We start from the raw sequence: 22228 nt of genomic DNA, 5'->3' as shown, positions 1-22228 counted from the left end.
CTACAACATAGTATGTCATATTGAAATGAGTTCTGTAAGAATGTCCCTAAACACTCCTTTAAATGAAAAATGCAGGGCCGGTGCAGTGGCACAGTAGGTTAATCCTCAGCCTGTGGTGCCAGCATCCCACATGGGCACCGGTTCTAGTCCCGGCTGCTCCTCTTCCAATCCAGCTCTCTGCTATGGCATGGGTAAGGAGTAGAAGATGGCCCAAGTCCTTGGGCCCTTGTACCCATGTGGGAGAGTGGCAAGAAGTTTCTGGCTCCTGGCTTCAGATTGGTACAGCTCCCGCCATTGTGGTCATTTGGTGAGTGAACCAATGGAGGGAGCACCTTTCTGTCTGTCACTTCCTCTTGCTGTATGTGACTCTACCTCTTGAATAAATAAACAAAATCTTTATAAAAAAATTAAATAATGAAAAAAGCAAGCTGCAGAAGTGTGAACAGTGCTTATTCCATATTTTTTTCTTTTAAAGTGAGGTATCTGTACATGTTTGAATGTCTTTATGCAAATTTAGAGAAAGACACAGGGAAACACCCCTGACCTAGAAACAGAAACAAAAGGGCAGCTCCACTCTGGAGCAAGTATTTAGCTGAGTTGTTTTTAAAAAGCACACCTCTAAATAAACGCTATGTTAGCACACATTACTTTTATAATCTATTATAAAAAATAAAATGTCAGATGCCTCGCATTTGTTTTCATGACTCCAGGCCCCACTATACTCTCCCAAAAGAGAGAAAAAAAAACTGGGATTCACAGATTGTTGGCTACTGCCAAAACTGGGCAATGGGTTCTCACAGATTCCTTACTCTACTTTCGTGTATATCTGAGATGTAGAAGCAGACATGTGTGAGACACTAGGAGTCCCAGGAGGCAGGGAGATACAGTGTAAGGCAAGGGCCTAACTCAGCAGCAGAGTACACACCAGAGCAGGGATGTCTGACTCCTGCACTTCCTGATGCCTGAAGGTCAGTTTTTCCTACATTCACAGCACAAACATCACTGAAATCAACCTCTTTAAAAGATAACCTTGCACACTATTACTGAAAATATGGAGTCGCTCAAAGCCCTCCGGTGAGCAATTTGGAAATACCTATTCCTAATGAAGTTTTGATGTCACTACCTTATTATCTTTCAACTCCAATTTTGCCTCCAAACAGGAATTGCACAAAGGTGAATACTGTAAAAGCCAACAAAAAAGGGAAAAGTTAAACAAACCATGATTCAGCCACACCACAGAATATCACAGTGACTTTTACCAGCATCCCTGACTGTGCCTAAACTATTTGTCCAACAATATGGCTCACCCTGAACTCCTGCTTTGCTTCTGAAAGCATGGAATTTGGGCACGTGTCAGGCAGAGGCCACTTACAAGAGTTAACACCTAAAAGAAACCTTGGGCACTGAATTTCTAATAAGCTCCCCTTGCAGACATGTTAAACTTCCTTACAATTTAATGCTGGAGAAACTCAGCATGTCCTCTCAGATTCCACGGAGAGGACACTCGGGAACACCTGCACCCAGCGCTCCCCTGGAGTCACCTGTGTGCCTCTTCCCGCAGCTGCTCTTTCATACACTCTTGCTGTAGTGAGCCCTAGCCACATCAAGTCCTGGCAGCCACCTTAGTGAATCCCAATGACTGGAGAGGAAGGCAGAATTTCTGCAGTCACAGTAAACAGGCTTTTCAGGCAAGAGAGCACAGAAGTCATGAGCTCTAGCACAGCAGAGACCTGTCAGGATGACAATTTTAGGGGACAGAACTGACCAGAACAGCAAAAGGGAGGAAAACCATTAGGTAAAAATAGGCAATAAATGGGGCTGGCGCTATGGCATGGCAGGTAAAGCCATATGAGCACTGGTTCTAGTTCCAGCTGCTCCAATGCCCATCCAGCTCTCTGCTATGGCCTGGGAAAGCAGAAGACAGCCCAAGTGCTTGGGCCCCTGAACCCACATGGGAGACCCAGAAGAAGCTCCTGGCTTCGGATTGGCCCAGCTCTGGCAGTTGGCAGCCTTTTGGGGAATGAACCACTGAATGGAAGATTCTCTTTGACTCTAACTCTGCCTTTCAAATATTAAATAAAATCTTTTTTTAAAAAAACAGGCAATAGTTAGGGGCTGTAAATTTAGGGGTTTGGGTCAATTCTTCAAACTTTGTCACTGAAATGAAAAGTACATGATAAAATGAAGTTTTATAGTTTGTTTTTAAAATAAGGAAGACTAGCTCTTATCTGCAGGTACAAAGAGATTAAAGAAAAAAGGTATCAAAGAAACTAATCACAGGTGGGTGGATATGTTGGTGGCTCCTTATCATCAGCGGTAAATACTTGCAAATGCAAAATTATTCAAATAAAATTGATGCTTCCATGAAATGGAGTGTTATGCAGCTACAAAACCAATTAATAAAGTCTCCTCTACATTCCCAATATGAAACAACCATAAAAGTTTATAGCTAAAAGGGGAGGGGTGTCAGGTTCTGAAAGTCATCTTTTGTTGTTAAAATGAAAGGAAATAGGCCGGCGCCCGGCTCAATAGGCTAATCCTCCGCCTAGTGGCGCCGGCACACCGGGTTCTAGTCCCGGTCGGGGCACCGATCCTGTCCCGGTTGCCCCTCTTCCAGGCCAGCTCTCTGCTGTGGCCAGGGAGTGCAGTGGAGGATGGCCCAAGTCCTTGGGCCCTGCACCCCATGGGAGACCAGGAGAAGCACCTGGCTCCTGCCATCGGATCAGCGCGGTGCGCCGGTCGCAGCGCGCCTACCGCGGCGGCCATTGGAGGGTGAACCAACGGCAAAAAACCACTCTGCCTGTCAAAAATAAAAAATAAATAAATAAATAAATGAAAAAGAAAGGAAATAGGGCTGGCAGTGTGGTACAGTGGGTAAAGCCATTGCTTGCATGCCAGCATTCCATATAGGAGCACTGGTTCAAGTTCTGACTACTTTGCTGTCGATCCAGCTCCCTGCTAAGGCAGCAGAAGATGGCCCAAGTCCTTGGGCCCCTGTACTTGTATGGGAGACCCGGAAGAAGCTCCTGGCTTCAGATTGCCCCAGCTCCAGCTGTTGCAGCCATCTGGGGAGTAAACCAGTGGACAGAAGACCTCTCTCACTCTCTGCCTCTCTGTAATTCTGCCTTTCAAACAAACAAATATTAAAAAAGAAAGAAAAAAGGAGTTTGGACTTAAAAGGGAACTTTTGAGCAACAATATAAATAATGTGGGGCATGTATTGTAGTGCAGAAGTTTAAGTCGCCACTTTTATTTTATTTACTTATTTTTTTGACAGGCAGAGTGGACAGTGAGAGAGAGAGACAGAGAGAAAGGTCTTCCTTTTCCATTGGTTCACCCTCCAATGGCTGCTGCAGCCAGCGCACCATGGTGATCCGAAGCCAGGAGCCAGGTGCTTCTCCTGGTCTCCCATGCGGGTACAGGGCCCAAGCACTTGGGCCATCCTCCACTGCACTCCCAGGCCACAGCAGAGAGCTGGACAGGAAGAGGAGCGACCAGGACAGAATCCGGCGCCCTGACTGGGACTAGAACCTGGGGTGCCGGCACTGCAGGCAGAGGATTAGCCTAGTGAGCCGTGGCACCAGCCAAAGTCGCCACTTTTAATGCCAGCATACCATCTCAGAGCTACAGTGGAGTCCTGGCTGCACCACGTCCTTTTCCAGCTTCCTGCTAATGCACCTGCAAAGGCAGCACCCATGTGGGAGACCTGGATGGGGGTTCCTGGCTCTTTCACTATGCCTTTCAAATAAATAGGTCTTTTTAAAAATACATAAATAATGCTAATAAAGAATTATAAACCACTGAATAAAATATCTGATGATGCCATACTGGCATGAATGAATGAGTCAGTGAATGGGTAAAGGAGACAATATCAACTAATGTAGAAAGAATGGTGGACTTAAAAGATGGTTATTTAACAATTCACTGATCCTGGCAAGAACACTGATGAGACACAAGGTATTTGTGAGAGATCCTCCGAGAGGACCTCTCAACATATTAATTACAAAGGTGGGGCCGGTGCTGTGATGCAGTAGGTTGATCCTCCGCCTGTGGCACCGGCATTCCATATGGGCACCGGTTCTACTCCCAGCTGCTCCTCTTCCAATCCAGCTCTCTGCTGTGGTCTGGGAAAGCAGTAGAAGATGGCCCAAGTACTTGGGCCCCTGCACCCAATGGGAGACTGGGAAGAAGCATCTGGCTTCGGATTGGCGCAGCTCGACCGTTGCGGCCATTGGCAAGTGAACCAGCGGACAGAAGACATTTCTCTGTTTCTCCCTCTCACTGTCGGTAACTCTACCTTTCAAATAAATGAATAAAATCTTTAAAAAAAAATTACAAAGGGAAAAATACCAACTCTACAGTGGTGAAACCTGACAGCTACCACTATAACCAGTTGAAGTTACCATCATCTGTAATGGCCTAAGTGGATACTATGTACCTCCAGATATGATGTATTAAGAAAAACACAACATCAGATCTGTACTATTCCTGCCAAAACATGTATCATAATCTAGACATGAGGAACAGTCTACAAAATAACTAACATGTATTCCCCTAAAAGTATCAAGGATCTAAAGAACAGAGACTAAGAAAATGATCCAGAATGCAGGCAACTAAGTACAAGAAAACTAAAAGTAATCTGTGATCTTGGATTGAATCCCTAACCTGGAAGAATTTTTTGCTTTGCTCTAATGGGCAAACTAACTGGAAATATATGAATAAGGTCTGTAGATCAGTTTAATATTAAGACTGTTCCAAGAGAAGGTAACTGGCCTACCAATTAAGAGGTGGATTAGGATGCCTGCATTCCACAAGGGAGTACCTGGGTTCCCTTCTTGGCTTCAGCTCCTGATTCCAGCTTCTCGCTAATGTATACCCTGTAAGGCAGCAGGTAATGTCTTCAAGTAATTAGGTTCCTGCCATCCACATGGGAGATGTGATTGAGTTCCTGGCTCCTGGTTCCACCAAGCTGGCACAGAAGCCTCAGCTGGTATGGGTATTTAAGGAATGAACCAGTGGATGGGAGTGTGCCCCCCAAAAGACGCCTGCCCCTTTCTCTCCCTGTCCCTCCCTCTCTCTGCTAAATAAATTACTGTGCTAATGGGACGTTCCCAATTTTCATCATGGTAATATAGTTACTAAGGAAATGTCTTAGATTTTAGGAAATACTTAAATTTGCAAAATAAAGGGGTATCACACTACAAGTTACTCTGAAATGGTAAATATATATATACATATATATATATATAAAGCAGGAATGACATAAATGTGATGAAATATTAACATCTAAGGAACAATGGTGAAAGCTAATCAGGGATTGTTTGTTCCATTCTTACAGTATTTCTCTATATCTGAAATTATTCCAAGGGACTGGCACTGTGGCACAGTGGGTTAGCACCCTGGCCTGAAGTGCTGGCATCCCATATGGGCACTGGTCAGAGACCTGGTTGCTCCACTTCCCATCCAGCTCTCTGCTATGGCCTGGAAAAGCAGCAGCAGATGGCCCAAGTCCTTGGGCCCCTGCACCCATGTGGGAGACTCGGAAGAAGCTCCTAGCTGCTGGCTTCAGATCGGTGCAGCTACGGCCATTGCGGCCATCTGGGGAGTGAACCATCGGATGGAAGAACTCTCTCTGCCTCTCCTCTCTCTGTGTAACTCTTTCAAATAAATAAATAAATCTTTAAACAACAACAAAAAAATTATTCTAAAGTAAAAAAGATCAAGCTGGGGAAAATTAGTGAGATTAGAAATTGAGGAAATAATAAATAGCCTGTCATATTGACAGATGCATTCTACAGTCTACAAGCTGCTTTTAAACCTACAACCCTGAAACACAATTGACATGATTCCCTGTGACAGTCAAAGAAACTCCAGATCAGAGGACCTAAGTGATTTGTCAGATGGTACAAGGCTGTGGTAAAGCTGACCCAAAACCCAGTTTACTAAATCTACCCAGCTAAATCCTACTCCTCTTTTGAGGTTTAGCTTAATTACTAGTTCCTTCATGATTCTTCCCAACCCATAGTAGCCTCACCCTTGACCTCTAATTAAACAGTACCCATGTTCTAATTATTTTAGATGTTAATCTCACTCTTCCAAATAGGACTAATTACTGGTCCAAGGCAGGGAAAAACCAGTTGCTCTACTTGTATTGTCCTTTCTGGCACTGGGCAACTCTAATTAGATGCCAATTCCTCTTCCTTGCTTCTACTAACACTACAACCCCACTGTCACCACCAAAAAATGCGCACTCTTTTCACTCTTACTCCTACCCACGTTCTACTGTTTTTCAGGACGGGTTTAATTCCCATCTATTCAAACACACACTTCCTAGGTAACATGGCATACAGTGAAGAGCTCTGGGTCCAAAGTCAAATAAAAGTAGACTTAAATCTCAACCCCACTACTTGTGTAACTTAAGTAATTTATTTAATTTCTTTAATGCCTCCACCTCCTAATTTATAGGAGGTCTCAAACTGTAATCCCTCAAAGGGTGGCTATGAAGATTAAACTAGGCAATACTGATGACCCGCTTAATAGATGCACATAAGTGTACGTTAATTGTTACAAAAGACTTGGTATAAAATGCTGCACTAGGCTATGGTTAAGGCACAAAGGCTGCAACCAATGGAGGGAGAGCATACAGTAAAAATGGAATTGAATATATAAAAATAATTATATGAGGGCCATTGCTGTGGCGCAGCAGGGTAAGCCATCACCTGTGATGCCAGTATCCCAAATGGGCACAGGTTCAATTCCTAACTGCTCCACTTCTGATTCAGCTTCCTGCTAATGCACTTGAGAAGTCAGCAGAAGATGGCCCAAGTACTTGGGGTCCTGTCCCTAGGTGGGAGAATGGATGAAGGTCTTTGCTCCTGGTTTGGGCCTGGTGCAGCCCTGGCTGTGTGGTCATCTGGGGAGTGGATGATCTCTCTCTCTCTCTTTCAAATAAGTACATAAATCTTAAAAAAAAAATAGTTATTATAGGAGCAGGCACTTGGCATAGCAGTAAAGATGCAGATTGGGACACCCATATCCCATTCTAAGTCCCTGGGTTTGAATCCCAACTCTACTCTGAATTCCATATTCCTGCTAACGCACACAGCAGGAGACAGCAGGTGATGGCTCAACTAATTGGGTCTCTGCCAGCCATATGGGAGACCCAGACTGAGTTCCAGGCTCCTGGCTTTGAACTGGTCCAGTCCCGGCTATTGTGGGCATTTGAGGAGTGAACCAGCAGATGATAGATCTCACTGTTTCTGTTCTCTGTCTCTCAAATAAACTAAATAAAAAAAAATTTTTTTTTTGACAGGCAGAATGGATAGTGAGAGAGAGAAAGACAGAGAGAAAGGTCTTCCTTTTTGCCGTTGGTTCACCCTCCAATGGCCGCTGAGGCTGGCGCATCACACTGATCCAAAGCTTAGAGCTAGGTGCTTCTCCTGGTCTCCCACACGGGTGTGCAGGACCCAAGCACTTGGGCCATCCTCCACTGCCTTCCCAGGCCATAGTATTGACCTGGCCTGGAAGAGGGGCAACCGGGATAGAATCCGGCGCCCCAACCGGGACTAGAACCCGGTGTGACGGCACCGCAAGGCGGAGGATTAGCCTGTTGAGCCACGGCGCTGGCCTAAATGAAATTTTTGAAGAAAAAAAAAAAGGTTGTAGCAGAATAAAGTAGATACCAAACCAACAGCTAATGGCCCAGATTTCATATTAGATCAAAATGGGTACTAGGTACCCAAAGCAAACAAAGATACAAAGAAATTATAGAACAATAACCCTGGGGCCAGTACTGTGGCATAGCAAGTAGCTGCCACCTGCAGTGCTGGCATCCCATATGGGCACCAGTTCAAGTACCGTCTGCTCCACTTCCCATCCAGCTCTCTGCTATGGCCTGGGGAAGCAGTAGAAGATGGCCCAAGTCCTTGGGCCCCTGCACCCCGAACAAGCTCCTGGATCCTGGCTTTGGATCTGCGCAGCTCCAGCCATTGAGTGAACCAGTGGATGGAAGACCCCTCTCTCTCTTTCTCTCTGTGCCTCTCCTCTCTCAGTGTAACTCTAACTTATAAATAAATAAATCTTTAAAAAAAGAAAAAAGGGGAACAATAACCCTTATGAATACAAACACAAAATTTCTCAGCAAAAGACTAACACATCAAACCTAGCGACATATAAAAAGGATTACACAAAACAGGACTTTTCACAGGAATGCAAGGTTGGTTAACATGAAAATCAAATACAGAATGTTAAGAAAAAGGAGTACAGACAAAGAAAAAGCATTTGAAAAAATCCAGCACCCATTCATCACAAGACAAATACACTCACACTAGGAAAAAAAAACAAACCTAATAAAGGCCACCTCAAAAAAGTTCACAGCCTATCATCCCTAATGGTAAAGAATAAATGTTTTTCCTCTAAGATTAAGGAGGACAAAGATGTTCAACCTTGCCACTTGCTATTTAAAACTGTATTGGAACTTCTAGTCAGAAAAATCAAGTGGAGGTGTGGGGGCAAGATTGCAAAAGATAAAAAGCTATCTCTAGTCACGGATGACACGAAAGTCCTAATAAATCCACATATATGAAGACTACTGGGATTAGTAAACAAGTTCAGCCCAGCTGCAGGATACAGGATCAACATATAAAAATCAGTCGGCCTGCACATACTACAATATGGAAGAACCTTGGAGATACTATGCTAAGCAAAATAAGCCAGTCCCAAAAGAACACTCACTGATGATTCTACTAATGAGGTGTCTAAAGGAATCAGAGAAGTAGAAGGTAGAATGGTAGTTGCCAGGGGCTGGGGCGGATGGGAAGAATGGGAAGTTTACTGTTTCCCAGGCGCAGAGTTTCAAGTTTGTAAGGTGAAGGAAGAGTTGTGGAGATGGATGGTGGTGATGACTGGACTACAGTCTGAATGTATTTAATGCCACTGAACTATGCAACTTAAATGGTAACACTGTAAATACCTTTTATGTGTAGTTCAACAATTTTTTTTTTAATCTACTGGATTTCTATACAGTAGCAATGAACAATCAAAAAATTAAATCAAGAAAACAATGCCATTTATGATAGCATCAAATAGAATATTTAGGAATAAATTTCACAAAATATGTATGACTGTACACTGGAAACTATGGCAACTCTTAGAAAAAAATAAAGACCTAAATAAATGGAAAAAGATTCCATGTTCATGGTCTCGAAGACTGAATATAATTAAAATGCCAATTCAGCATAGTTCCCTATCAAAATCCTAACTGCTTTTTTTTTTTTTTTGGATGAAATTGGCAAGTAGATCCAAAAATTCATACAGCAATGCAAGCAGAACAGTTAATGCAATCTTGAAAGAGAACAAAAGCAAAGGACTACCCTTCCTGACTTCAAATCTACTACAAAGCTACAGTATTCAAGACAGTGTAGAGGCCAGCACCGTGGCTTAACAGGCTAATCCTCCACCTTGCGGCGCCAGGACACAGGGTTCTAGTCCCGGTCGCCCCTCTTCCAGGCCAGCTCTCTGCTATGGCCTGGGAAGGCAGTGGAGGATGACCCAAGTCCCTGGGCCCTGCACCCGCATGGGAGACCAGGAGAAGCACCCGGCTCCTGACTTCAGATCAGCGAGATGCGCTGGCCGCAGCGGCCATTGGAGGGTAAACCAACGGCAAAAAGGAAGACCTTTCTCTCTGTCTCTCTCTCTCACTGTCCACTCTGCCTGTCAAAAAAAAAACACAAAAAAACAAAAAAAAGTGTAGAACTGGCACAGTGATGAGTGGTTCAGAATCCAGACAGAACTCATCACATTCAGATCGGCTGATCAGCAAGAGCGCCAAAAGGAAAAGTCTTTTCAACAAATGGTGCTGGAGCAACCAGACAGAATGAAGAAAGAAGGAAGCTGGAATTCTCATTTCATATGCAAAAAGTAACTGAAAATAGATGATAGGCCTAAATGGAACAGCTCAACTTCTAAAACTATTAAAGGAAAACGCACCACGAGTGAACTATGTGATTTTTAGATTGGGTACAAAGAGCACAAACCACAGGGGGAAAATATGTAAACCGGACAAACAGAATTTTATATTTCTGTATTTCAAGAGGCACCACAAAGAATGTGAAAAGTACGTTCTAGTTAGAATGATTATTACCAAAAAGATGAAGCTTACAAACACTGGCAGGATGCACAGAAAAAAAACTTTGTACACTACTGGTGGGAATATAAATTAATCTGGCCACTATGGAAAACAGTATAGAGGATCCTCAAAAAATTAAAAACAGAAACACCATATAATTTAGCAATCCCACCAATAGGTATATATCCAACGGAAATAAAATTAACATATCAAAAAGATCAGCATGTCAGAGTGCATGTCATGCACTCCCACATTTATTGCAACACTATTCACAACAGCTAAGAAATGGAAACAGTCTAAGATGTGATGAATAGACCAAGAAAATGTGATATATATATTTACGTAATGGAATACCACACAGCCATAAAAATGATGAAATCCTGTCACTTGTGACACCATGGATGGAACTGAAAGACATTAGGTTAAATGAAATAAGTCAAGCAAAAAAAGACAAATATTGTTCAATCTCACTTATGTGAGATCAAAAAAACTGATCTTACAGAAGTTGAGAACAGTGATCACCAGAGGCTGGAGAGAGAAGACTGGGAAGCGTTGGCCAATAGGTTTCAAGTTGCAATTATAGAAGTAATGGTATTCTGTGCACAGAGAGCAATAATATACTCTATATTTTTTTTAAAAAAGGATTTTGAATGTTTTTACCACAAATAATAAATGTTTGAAGAGATACATTTACTTACCCTGATTTGAACTTTACACAATGCATATATATGTCAAAACATCATCTGCTGCTCTATAAATGTGCAATTTTTACGTCAATAAAATTTAGAAATTTTAAATGAAAATAAAACAAAAACCCACAGAATGGGAAAATATTTGTAAATCGTATATCAAATGAAGGACTTTTATTAAACTATGCAAAGAAATCTTACAATCCAATGGAAGAAAACATAACCCAATTTAAAACAATGAGCAAATAGACATTTCTCACTATAAGATATGTAAGTGGCCAAGGACGACATTCAAAGATGGGCAACACCACGAGTCACTCAGAACCATAATACGAGGATGGCTATAATCAAAAAGGACACTAACAAGTGGTGACAAGGATGTGCAGAAGATGGAACCCTCACACACTGCTGCTGAAGAGAAATGGTGTGACTGCTTTGGAGACTACCTGGCAGTTCCTCCCACATGACCCAGCAAGGCCACCTCAAGGTATGTATCTCACAGTATCGAACACAGGCCACACAAACACTGGCACACGAACGTTCACAACAGCTTCAGTCATGACAGTCCAAGTGAAGGCCACCCACAAACCCATCAACTGACCAAACAAAACGTGGCATAGCCCCACAACAGAATATGTCTCACTCACAAACTGATACAGGCTACAACATGCATGAACCTTGAAAATACGAGCCTAGAGGAGGTAGGCTTGACAGAAAGACACTCATGTGGTATGATTCATTTATATGGATGTCCAGAACAGGCAAATTCAAAGAGTAGACTAGTGGCTGGCAGAGCCTGGAGCAAGGGACAAACAGGAGTGACTGCTTAAATTAGGTATGGAGTTTAGGGCAGGGAGTGAAAAAAAAATTTTTTTAATATTATTTTTTTGACAGGCAGAGTTAGACAGTGAGACAGAGAGAGAGAGTTATAGACAGTGAGAGAGAGACAGAGAGAAAGGTCTTCCTTCCATTGGTTTACTCCCCTATTGGCCACTACGGCCGACCCTGCGCCGATCCGAAGCCAGGAGCCAGGTACTTCCTCCTGTCTCCCATGTGGGTGCAGGGCCCAAGCACTTGGGCCATCCTCCACTCCCTTCCTGGGCCACAGCAGAGAGCTGGACTGGAAGAGGAGCAACCAGGACAAAATCCGGCACCCCAACCGAGACTAGAACCTGGTGTACCGGCGCCGCAGGTGGAAGATTTAGCCAAGTGAGCCGTGGCGCCGGCACAGAGGGTGAAATGTTCTGAAATTTGTGATGGTGACTCCACAACTGTAATTCTACTAAATCACACACTGCATAACAGTGGATTTTATGGCATGTGAACTTCCTATCAGTAAAGCTTTAAATTGACAGAGAAATTAAGGGATGCATTCTGAAAAGGGAGTTTTTAAGGGGCTACTGCTAAAGAGATGAGCTAAGCACAAGTAGGAATCAGGGCTTCAGTTCGAGTCACTGGCGAGCTAGCAAAGATGTCTAAGAAATAGTGACTGGCACTCTAAACTGTGGCATGAGGATGATAACCCTGTTGCAGTGCAGAAAATGCACAATGTTATGTCCCCTTCTATCTTTACAAACTAAGATTTTTTGCACCTGGGAAGGCAGTGGATGATGCCTACCCGGGGCCCCTGCCACCCATGCAGGAGTCCTGGATTCAGCCTGGTCCCTAGGCCTGGCTGTTGCAGCCATTTGGGAAGTGAGCCAGTGGAGAGACGCTCTCAATGTCTCTCCCTCTCTGTCACTCTTTCAAGTAAATAAATCTTAAATTTTTTAAAAAAAAACTAGCATTTTTCACTTACATGCCTCACAAAGACGAGGGAGTCACAAGTAGAATAATACATTACATTTCTATGACAACCTCTGTACGGTGCATTAACAAAGAACTAAGTAATAGTTAAACATATATTTAAAATCAGTGCATATTTAAATATCATATACCACATTTCCTTCTGATGAACACACACTTATTTTAGGGGGAAACTTAAAAATAGGAGAAAAGAAGGGACCCATATTAACAAAACACAGATGTCATAACTACAAAAATATTCAATATCATTGCAGCAAATTGCCCAACGAATGTTCACTGATTGAAAACCACCAACAAGAAAGCAGAAACAAACGAGTTAGCTCCTCTTGCTTGCTAGTACACAAAAGCCCATCAATCACTGTCTGCAGAAAACACCTTGTAAGTTCAAAGGATAAGATTCCACAGCCAGGTCTCAGTCTGCTCTGCACATTCCATCTGAGAAGGGAAGTAAGCTGAGTCATCCTCACATAACATCCTACTGCCGAACATTCAAAATGCTTTTCCCGTTACAAGAGCAGAAATGGCAAGGTTTCTCCTTCATAGCCAACCCAAACACATATACAGAGTATGCAAATCATGTTTAAAATAAGGCATCTTAAGTAAGAAATGTAAACTATAGTTTCATGTTTTTTTAATATTGAGAGAAAGCATGCCTTATTTGAGCTTTCTCTCTTCTGAATCTCAAAAATCTCCCTTTTCCTGATACTATTCGGCTCCTCTAACAACCTCCCTACACTGTAATGATTCCCAGTCTTTGAGAAGTAATGACCTTTTGAAATCTGATAAATGCTAAGGTAGGTGTGTGTGTGTGTATTTTAAGCACACGATTTTTTCAGACTACTTCATACCATTTGTAGCCTCTCTGTGGAGTCCAGGATGAGAACCCTTGTCCTGGTGGTATAATGTCATTCCAATTTCAATGGGACATTCTTTAAGAATTGTGTATTATTACAAGCCCAGCCTGTTTCATTTTCCTACCAGAGTTATCAGTTCAACGCAGTCAAAGCTAAAAACAAGCAACTTCTATGTCCAACAATAAGGGAGTTACCTTCAGAATAACGCTTCATAAAAACAACAAACCTTACAGTCAATTTAAACTGAACACTTGTTATTACTATAACCTCAAATATTTAAAAATCTATCTCCATTTAAACTAATTGTTTTGCATTTCCTAAAATGAAAGAAACACTGAGTCAGTGTAAAGATAAAAATATTAGATAAGCTTTCAGCTAATTTATTTAAAAATACCGAGGAAGCCTGGTAAGATGCCCTGAGAACAAACACATCATCACCTTTGGGCTACTCCTGCCCAAAAGGTTCAACCTGAATCTAATCATACGGAAACAATCAGACAACTCCAAACAGAAGTCTGCAAAAACAAGTTTTAGATTATTCCAAAATGCCAGTCATCAAAGGGGCACAGGGGCCGGCACTGTGGCACAGCAGGTTAAAGCCCTTGCCTGAAACGCCGGCATTCCATATGGGCGTCAGTGGTTCAAGTCCCAGCTGCTCCACTTCCCATCCAGCTCTCTGCTATGGCCTGGGAAAGCAGTAGAAGATGGGCCAAGACCCTGGCCCCTGCACCCATGTGGGAGACCTGGAAGAAGCTCCTGGCTCCTCGCTTAGGATCGCCATCTGGGGAGTGAACCAGCAGATGAAGACCTCTCTCTCTGTCTCTACCTCTCTAACTTTGTCTTTCAAATAAATCAAATAAATCTTTAAAGGGGGAGGGGTCACAAAAAGGATAAGAAGCTAACCCAGATGCAAGGAAACTTCAGATACAAAACTAAACGCAGTGCTGGATTAAGAAATTGAGGGAAAAAACACATTCTTAAGGAAAACACTACAAAAAATTTTAGGAAAATGTGAATATGGACCTACTAATAAAGTTAAACTTCTTAGGTGGCACATTTTGCCACATTTGCCACATTTTTGGGTGGAGTTTCATGATAAAACAAATGTGGCAAAATATTAATATAGTTGGTACACCCAAGAAAAGATACCGGTGTTCCATTCCTGGTTGTTCCACTTCCTACCCAGCTCCTTGCTAATATGGCAGGGAAGGCATTGTAGGACAGCTCAGGTCCTTGGGTTCCTGCCACCCAAGGGGGAGACAAGGTGGCGTGGCTCCTGCCTTCAGCCTGACCCAACCCTAGCCATCGGGAAGTGAATCAGTAGATGGAAGATCTTTCTTTCTCTTTCTCCCTCTTTCTGTCACTCTGCCTTTCAAACAAATAAGATGAATTTTTAAAAACATTAAAAAATAAAAATTTTAAACCAGAAGGGTAACTTTTCTTGACTTTTTGTGATCCACTCATCATAAATCTATATGTAAGTCTACATTTTAGTCTTTCTGCTCATGGGCAACACTTTTGAAGTAGTCACAAAGCAGAACTCTAAAGGACTTTAAGTCTTTCCAATTTATACTTTCAGGCATATTTCAGAGACCAAAACTCAAAAGAGGTTTCAGAATGGTATTGTTTTTTATGTTTATAATTCAAATTTGCTACAGATACCTAAATGAACTTCCTAGTCTGCAAGGCATATTAACAAGAAAAAAAAAAAAAGGAAGAAAAAAAAATAAGGTCTAACAAAATCAGGAGGTAATCCTCACTCCTATCCTGCAGATAAGGGTCCAGAGCTCGCGTTAGCTCGGGAGGTGCACTGCCCTGGCTTCTTCCTGCTGCACTCATCTCTTCTGACACCGCAACTGTCCTAGGCAAGTGTCCCACACACAAGCGCCCCGCCTCAGAGGTCACATTACTGGCACATGGTACCTTTAACAGTGTTGTCTATTAGAGGGAAAAAGAAAATCACAAAGCATGTTAAGTGCTACTTCAGACAACAGATTCCACATTAAACTCACCACTGGAAAGGGCATAACATACTGAGATAACTTCTTTTTCCGAAAGAAGGGAGAAACCAAAATTGTATTTTATCTATTGTGTACCTTAAAACAGCGCTTCACTGGAAGGACACTTAAAGAATGAACACAAAACCCCTGTCTGAATCCCAGCTCTGTCACTTGCTAAGAGAATACACCCTTGCGTACTAAATTGGACTTGCCTCCATCAGTGCTCTCAAGTGAAAAGTGAAGGAGTCACAATACTGACTGATCTCAAAGCTTATGGTCCAGCTCTAAATATTCAATGATTCCATGGCTTTGGCCTCCAAAATATTTTTTAAAATAGATCTGTCGAACTAGAGTTGTTGTTAACTGGAAAATGTAACTTAGCTCCTCTTCCCCAAATGCCTATTTCTGCTCTGCCCTCTATTCTGTTCAGGGGTGGGTCAATACCCCACACACCTTAGAAGCAGCCCAACCCCAACCCCTCCAGGTATGAGTAGTTTGACTCAACTAATCACATCCCACAGTCCACCTTCTCAGTATTTCTCACTTCTTTTCTACTATCATTTTAATTCAGCCCTTCACCTCTTGCCTAGACCCATTAGTTATCTACCAATAAATAAACCTGATCACTAATCCCTATCACATAAATACCCTACCCAAAGGCAAGCAATGTGCCAGCGCTGTAGCCCAATAGGCTAATCCTCCACCTGCGGCGCCGGCACACCGGGTTCTAGTCCTGGTCGGGGCGCCGGATTCTGTCCCGGTTGCCCCTCTTCCAGGCCAGCTCTCTGCTGTGGCGTGGGAAGGCAGTGGAGGATGGCCCAAGTCCTTGGGCCCTGCACCAGCATGGGAGACCAGGGGAAGCTCCTGGCTTCAGTTCAGTGTGATGTGCTGGCCACAGCGCGCTGGCCATGGCAGCCATTGGAGGGTGAACCAATGGCAAAGGAAGACCTTTCTCTCTGTCTCTCTCTCACTGTCCACTCTGCCTGTCAAAAAAAAAAAAAAGAAAGAAAGAAAAAAAAAAAAGGCAAGCCATGGCTCCTCACACCTGGAGATTTTGCACAAACTGCTCAACCTGACATTCAAGAACCTTCAAGTACTTGCTACATATGCCTTTTATAACAGGTCAGCTGCACCAAAACCTCTTGAGCCTTCTGGATTCTGAACCCTTTTCTGACTTCCGCTCTGGTGAACAACACCCTTTTCTCTTTCAAAACTGATCCCAAGGGTGCTCACTCTTACCTACACCTCAGCGCTCCTTCTTTAAACTGCCCACAATACTGACATAAACGTGACCATTTTAAGGCCCAACAGTGAATTTTAAAAGACAATTTACCTGGGATAGCAAACTAAAATACATCCCTTGGGCCAGTTTTATTTAACTGGAACTGGCTACTCGGCACATCATCTTGAAAAAGATTTGCTGCTCAGCAGAGGAAAAGGAAACTTGCAGAAGCTCTTTGACATTCAGAAACCAGACTTCCAAACTGAGAGTCCACACGAGGGGGGCTGCGTTTCCATGGTATTAAAGGCTATTATGATTAATTCAACATTTAAAGGCTAGGGGTTTCTGCATGAAAAATCCAAATGAAGATCCAGAACAGTAGTTCGTAACCAGGGGTGATTTTGCCTCACCCCCACCCCAAGGGACATCTGGCAATATCTGGAAGCATTTTTGACTGTCACAACTGTGCAGGGAGTGCTACCGGCAGGTGCTGCAGGATCCTACAATGCACAGGACAGCCTTCGCAGTAATTATCTGCTCCAAAATGTCAACAGGGGCTAGGTCGAGAAACTGATCCAGACACACGGTATGCATGTGTGGGTTTTACCTCCCAAAAGAAATGTTCCATTTTTTCAAGGGGGAAGAGCCATGCCTCTAATAAGACACAGTATAAATTCCATCTGAAGTCTGACAGGTTTCAATTACCAGTAGTATGGTCTCTAGCAAGTTACCTAAACTCTTTATGCCTCCAATTCTTGTGTGAAACAGATAATGACAGACCCACCTCTCAGCATTTCTCAAGGATCCCTAAAAAGCATTCAACAAATTCTGCCCCTCACATTTTCCTCCCCCAAGTCCTCCCCCACCCCACCTTATTCTGCATTTGAAATACAGAAGACACTCAGTAAGTGTTTATTAACCAAACACACTGCCTGGGCCTCCTGGGGAGAGCACTAAAGTCTATAAAGACTGCTGTGGGGGGGGGGGGGGGGAGGCAGCATCTGACCACCTAAAGGCATCTCTCCCTCCTCAGAACACTTCGCATTTAAAATAATGCTGCCCTCTCATTGGATTCTTAGTACACACTGCCTTAAAACCTCCCAGATGCCTGCATTTCCTTTTTGTGCTTTTTGGACCAACTGAAGATCCTTAAGCACATGAATGGGATGGCATCTACTTTTGACCCCTATGTCATCTACATCATATTACAGTTATTTATGTACCTTTTATAGTCTTCCTATTAGATTGTACATGTCCTCTGTGGGCATGGACAGCACTTGACTCCTTTTTATATAACCCAAGAGGCCTAACAAACCTTAGCAACTAGTTGGTCCAAGTCTCTCATTTTATAGATTAGACAGACACGCTAAGTGACTCGCCGGGTGCCAAGGTCGTATTTTAAAAGTGGCAGAGCTGGAATTCAAGCTGATTCGTGGCTGGCCAACGGTAACAGCACATGAAAATTATACATGTCCTATAGAAAATTTTAACCCAATCCTAGAACATCTTCATAAGAAGTATATGATACAATTATATGACAAAAGCATGAGAAATAGATCCAAACCCCGAGCTCCTCTATGCTGCTGAAATTCTACTGTAAGAATTCAGTCTGTTTTCTTTAATGATTCCATGTCAACATTTCTTTAACAGCTTCTGACAACAAAACCTATGCGAATGTCTACCTGTTACTCAGGCAGCGAGATCAGTCTTAATTTCCTTTAAACGATGCCATAATTCCTCTGAGTAGTAGCAGTCTTTTCCTGGGTAAACCAATGATGACCACCCTTCCCCAACTGAAGATTCCTTAAGGATTCTCTGCCAAGATTAGTACCTACAAAGCTCCCAAAGGCGGCAGTTTGAAACAACTGTACACGGTGAACAATAAGCAGGTGACTTGAACAGTGTTAATAACTCCAACATAACCCTAAAACTAACACTCATCAAGCACAAACTACATTAAGACTTGCCATTGGAGAATTTTTTTATTTAATTCTGTCCAAGTGAAAGACAGCAGTACACGTACGGGGTTAATTTCTGAGTGTCCCAATAGAATTCGAAAAGAAAAAAGGTGAATAAGAAAGCAAAAGACAGAAAATGAATGTGAAAAAGAGTTAAATACAGTGCAATCCCCTGATGCTTAAGCAATTACAGCTCAACAAAGCCAAACATTTCCATAAAGCCTCATGTAAACAACAACAAAAAACCCTCCCTTTGCTGTGGCTGCTTTAAGTTCCCGGTGCAAAAGCACTCAAACCCAGTAAGAACGGTAACCACCTACTGGGAACAGATTTTTAATTATTTTACCAGTTGAGTTAAAAAAAAAAAAGCATGCAACGAACATAGTCTCAAATGCAGATTCAAAAGAAAAACAAAACGCAGTTTATGCTTGCTTGAAGTTCAAGGGCACAACTGTTTCCAATGCAACAGAATCCGCCTGACTACAATGTGTTGAAAAAAAAAAAAAAACCGAACACATAGTATCTTTTTATAAAGGCAACAATTTGAGCTACAAAGTAATAACGGGGAAGCCAAAACAGTTTGACAGCCCGCCATAAGGGCCGCCTCAATCATGACTCACACAATGCCTGCAATCATTTACAATAGTAATTAATGCACAAGTCCCCTAATTAAATTCTAAAAGGGTGAGAATGCTTTAACTAAGTTTACAACAATTGCTTTTCGCTTTTTTTAACAAAAAAAAAAAGATAATAAAAGAAAGGCACACACGCGTCATTACGCATCTCCCCGCAATCCCTCCAGCCAGTATTCCCTCAGGCCGCTTCTCCCGAATGTCTGCTCCCTGCGTGCGAAAGAAAATGACACAGGGGAACTTGGAAACCCAGAACACGGGCGAGCCAGGGTGGGAACGCACAGGGAAACGCGGCGGGAGACGCAAAGCTCGCCCCTCTTACCTGCTAAGATTTCTTTCTACGTCTTTGGTAGCTTTAGCTTCCAATTCTCTGAAACAGAACACAAAACAAATACAAACAAACAGGAAAAAAAAAAAAACACAACAACAACAAAACGAGCAGCGCGTGAACACCGAGCGGCTGCGGCAGCGGCTCGCGCCGGGGGCCGGGTGGGGGAGGGGTGGGGCGCCGCGGGGGAGGGGGGCTCACAAAGCTGCCGGGCTGCAGCCGGGACTGCGGGCGGGCGGCGCGGCCAGGCGCAGCCCCCCGGGGCCGGCCCCGGCGGCGCGGCCGGGCGCAGCCCCCTCCGGGCCACCCGCCCGGCGCCCTCCCGCCCAGGCCCGAGGTCCCGGGGACGCCCCGGCGCCGTCATCCCCGTCGCCCGCAGCTGCGGGCCCTGCGGCAGCGCCCCCCCAGGCTGCTCCCGCCCGGAGGGAGGCCCCCCGGCTCCGCTCACCTCATGTGTGTAAAGTGCACGAGCAAGTGGGGCGCGGTGAAGGAGGCTCGCGAGCCTCAAGCCCTCCGCAGCGCCGCGGGGAGAGGCCCGAGCCGCTGCACCAGCGCCATTTTCTACACCGACCCGCTGCCGCCGCCGCCGCCGCCGCCGCCGCCGCTGCCGCCGCCGCCGCCGCCGCCGCCGCCGCCGCCGCAGGCCCCAGACCGGAAGTGAATGCCCCGCTCGGCAACCCCTTCCGGGGGCGCCGCGGCCACCGGTCCCAAGATGGAGGCCCTGGCAACTGGACCCGCAGACGGGGCAAGCCCTTGGCAACCGCCCTGGAGTGGCGCTCGACCCCCGGCGGGACCTCCGTGGAGGTCACGGCCTCCGAGGTGCCAGGGGGGACCTCGGAGCCCCGAGCTCAGCCGTTGTCGCCGCGGCCGGCTTGGCTTGGGTTCCTCCCCTCCTCCTCCTCCTCCTCCACCTCCTCCTCCTCCTCCTCTTCTTCCACCTTCTTTGCTGCGACACAAGTTTCCTTTCCCTGCCGCCCGGCCCATCCCCCACTGATACACAAGCCAAAAAAAAAAAAAAAAAAAAATCGCCTAAACCGCAAATTCTAATCCCTGCCGCAGGAGCCCGCGCGGCTTTTGAATTCGGCCACTCCTAATTATTGTTGACCTTGGGCCAGGTATTCCGGGCTTCTCAGGTAAAGAATGCATACCTGGAGGCGGTTTGTGAGGTTTTTTTTTTTTTTTTTTTAATCCACCGAATTTCGCACACCCTTTGACTCAACAATTCCCGGGGCACGAACGCCTGCCCGGGCCATCACCCTGGGCATCTCCAGACATGTCACCCAGCAGCCGTGGCATGGATGATGGCGAAAAAAATAGCTGTCAGAGGAGCAAAATGTCCAGCGTTGACGACGTGGCTTTCAGAAACAGCTTCTGGTCTGCATTTGGAGATTGCCAAGATGATGTAGAGGAGGAATACGGGCGTGGGGGCGGGGGGTGGTTACAATGGAGTCCGTGGGGAGGTGTAGGTGTGGACGAAGTACATAAGTATCCGTGTAGACACAATAAGACACATGGATCCCTTACAGGTGGATACAGTGTGCATGTCGATACAACCGGGTAACATCTATTCACACGGACGCTCCCCTCATGACAGCTCCTTCTCCGAGCCAAGGACCCCGTTCCCTCTTACCTTCTCAGAAACCTCGCCGGGGGGGCTCATCCCATTTGCCTTTCTCTAACCCACGCCCTTCGGCGGGCTTTCAGGCATGCTCAAATCTCTCCCCTTTAAAAACAAGCAAAACTGCTCTGCACTGTCCACTCCCTGTGCTCTCCCGAGAAAGATAATGTAGTAACTAAGCTGATGAATGAATGCTCAGGAAGACAGAAAGCAGGACCTCAAATGTTAATGGATGATACAAGGAGCTTATTTTTTTTTTTTTAGTTTGTTTTTTCTTCTTATACTATAAGCATGTGAAAAACGCTTTGTGGTTTTTTTTTTTTTTTTTTTTTTGGAAAAAAAATAAATAGGGGGGCACCAAAGCACAGAAACCCTAGTGACTTTTCTTCTCTTGCCATTATCCATGGACGTGTTTGTTTTTCTTTTATGATCCTTTCTACTTAAAAAATATGTTACCATATTTTTTAGGAATTAAAAAAAAAATGAACATATATGTGTAGCACAATATGTTTTCATACCAGGTTTATGAATAATTTTCCACAACAGCAGAAGGCAATGAAAACAGCAATATTTATCAACATTTGCACAGCTGTTAAGATCAGCTAGTTTTTTTAAATTAGACTTTCTGAAGTTTGACACTATGTCCGTGGTTCTCAGTCAGGGCAACTTGCCCACCAATTCGCACCCCTGGGGACATTGAGCAATATCTGGTTTTTGGTGGTCACAGTGAGTGCGACTGGTATTGATTGTGTAGAAGCCAGGAAATTCTCCAGAACAGTCCTGCAATGCCTAGGACAGTGCCCCAGCGCACTGAACCAAAATGCCAGTAGCACCAAGGTTGAGAAACCCTGGGACTAATTCCCAGCCCCAAAAGAAGCTTAAGAAGATGTGACTTTTTTTGAAGGTGTGCTCAGCGTGGTTTGACACATCCCATATGGTCGCTCCTGGGCTACAATAGAGTGCACTACGGGAATTCATGCTAGTCACTTTTTAAT

At 44.2% G+C, this 22228-nt stretch overlaps 1 protein-coding gene across 4 annotated transcripts in view; it reads right to left on the bottom strand.

The window, feature by feature from the left end:
* TNRC6A (trinucleotide repeat containing adaptor 6A) overlaps positions 1–20191 on the bottom strand; it is a 104076-nt gene extending 83885 nt beyond the window's left edge. For all 4 annotated transcript variants that reach the window (XM_062179823.1, XM_062179821.1, XM_062179822.1 and 1 more), the window contains exons 1-2: positions 20064–20191; positions 19610–19657 (exon numbers count right to left, since the gene is read on the bottom strand). Coding sequence is in view for 3 of the 4 variants with exons in the window: in XM_062179821.1 (XP_062035805.1) it covers positions 19610–19657; positions 20064–20068 (53 nt within the window). In the remaining variant the exon portion in view is untranslated. The remainder of the gene's footprint in view (positions 1–19609; positions 19658–20063) is intronic.
* Positions 20192–22228: the final 2037 nt, after the last annotated feature.

Source organism: Lepus europaeus, chromosome 21 (assembly GCF_033115175.1).
Source record: "Lepus europaeus isolate LE1 chromosome 21, mLepTim1.pri, whole genome shotgun sequence".
In the NCBI taxonomy this organism is placed as follows: Eukaryota; Metazoa; Chordata; class Mammalia; order Lagomorpha; family Leporidae; genus Lepus; species Lepus europaeus.
Note: the sequence above shows the minus strand (reverse complement) of the source record. Positions and strands in the feature narration are given on the sequence as shown.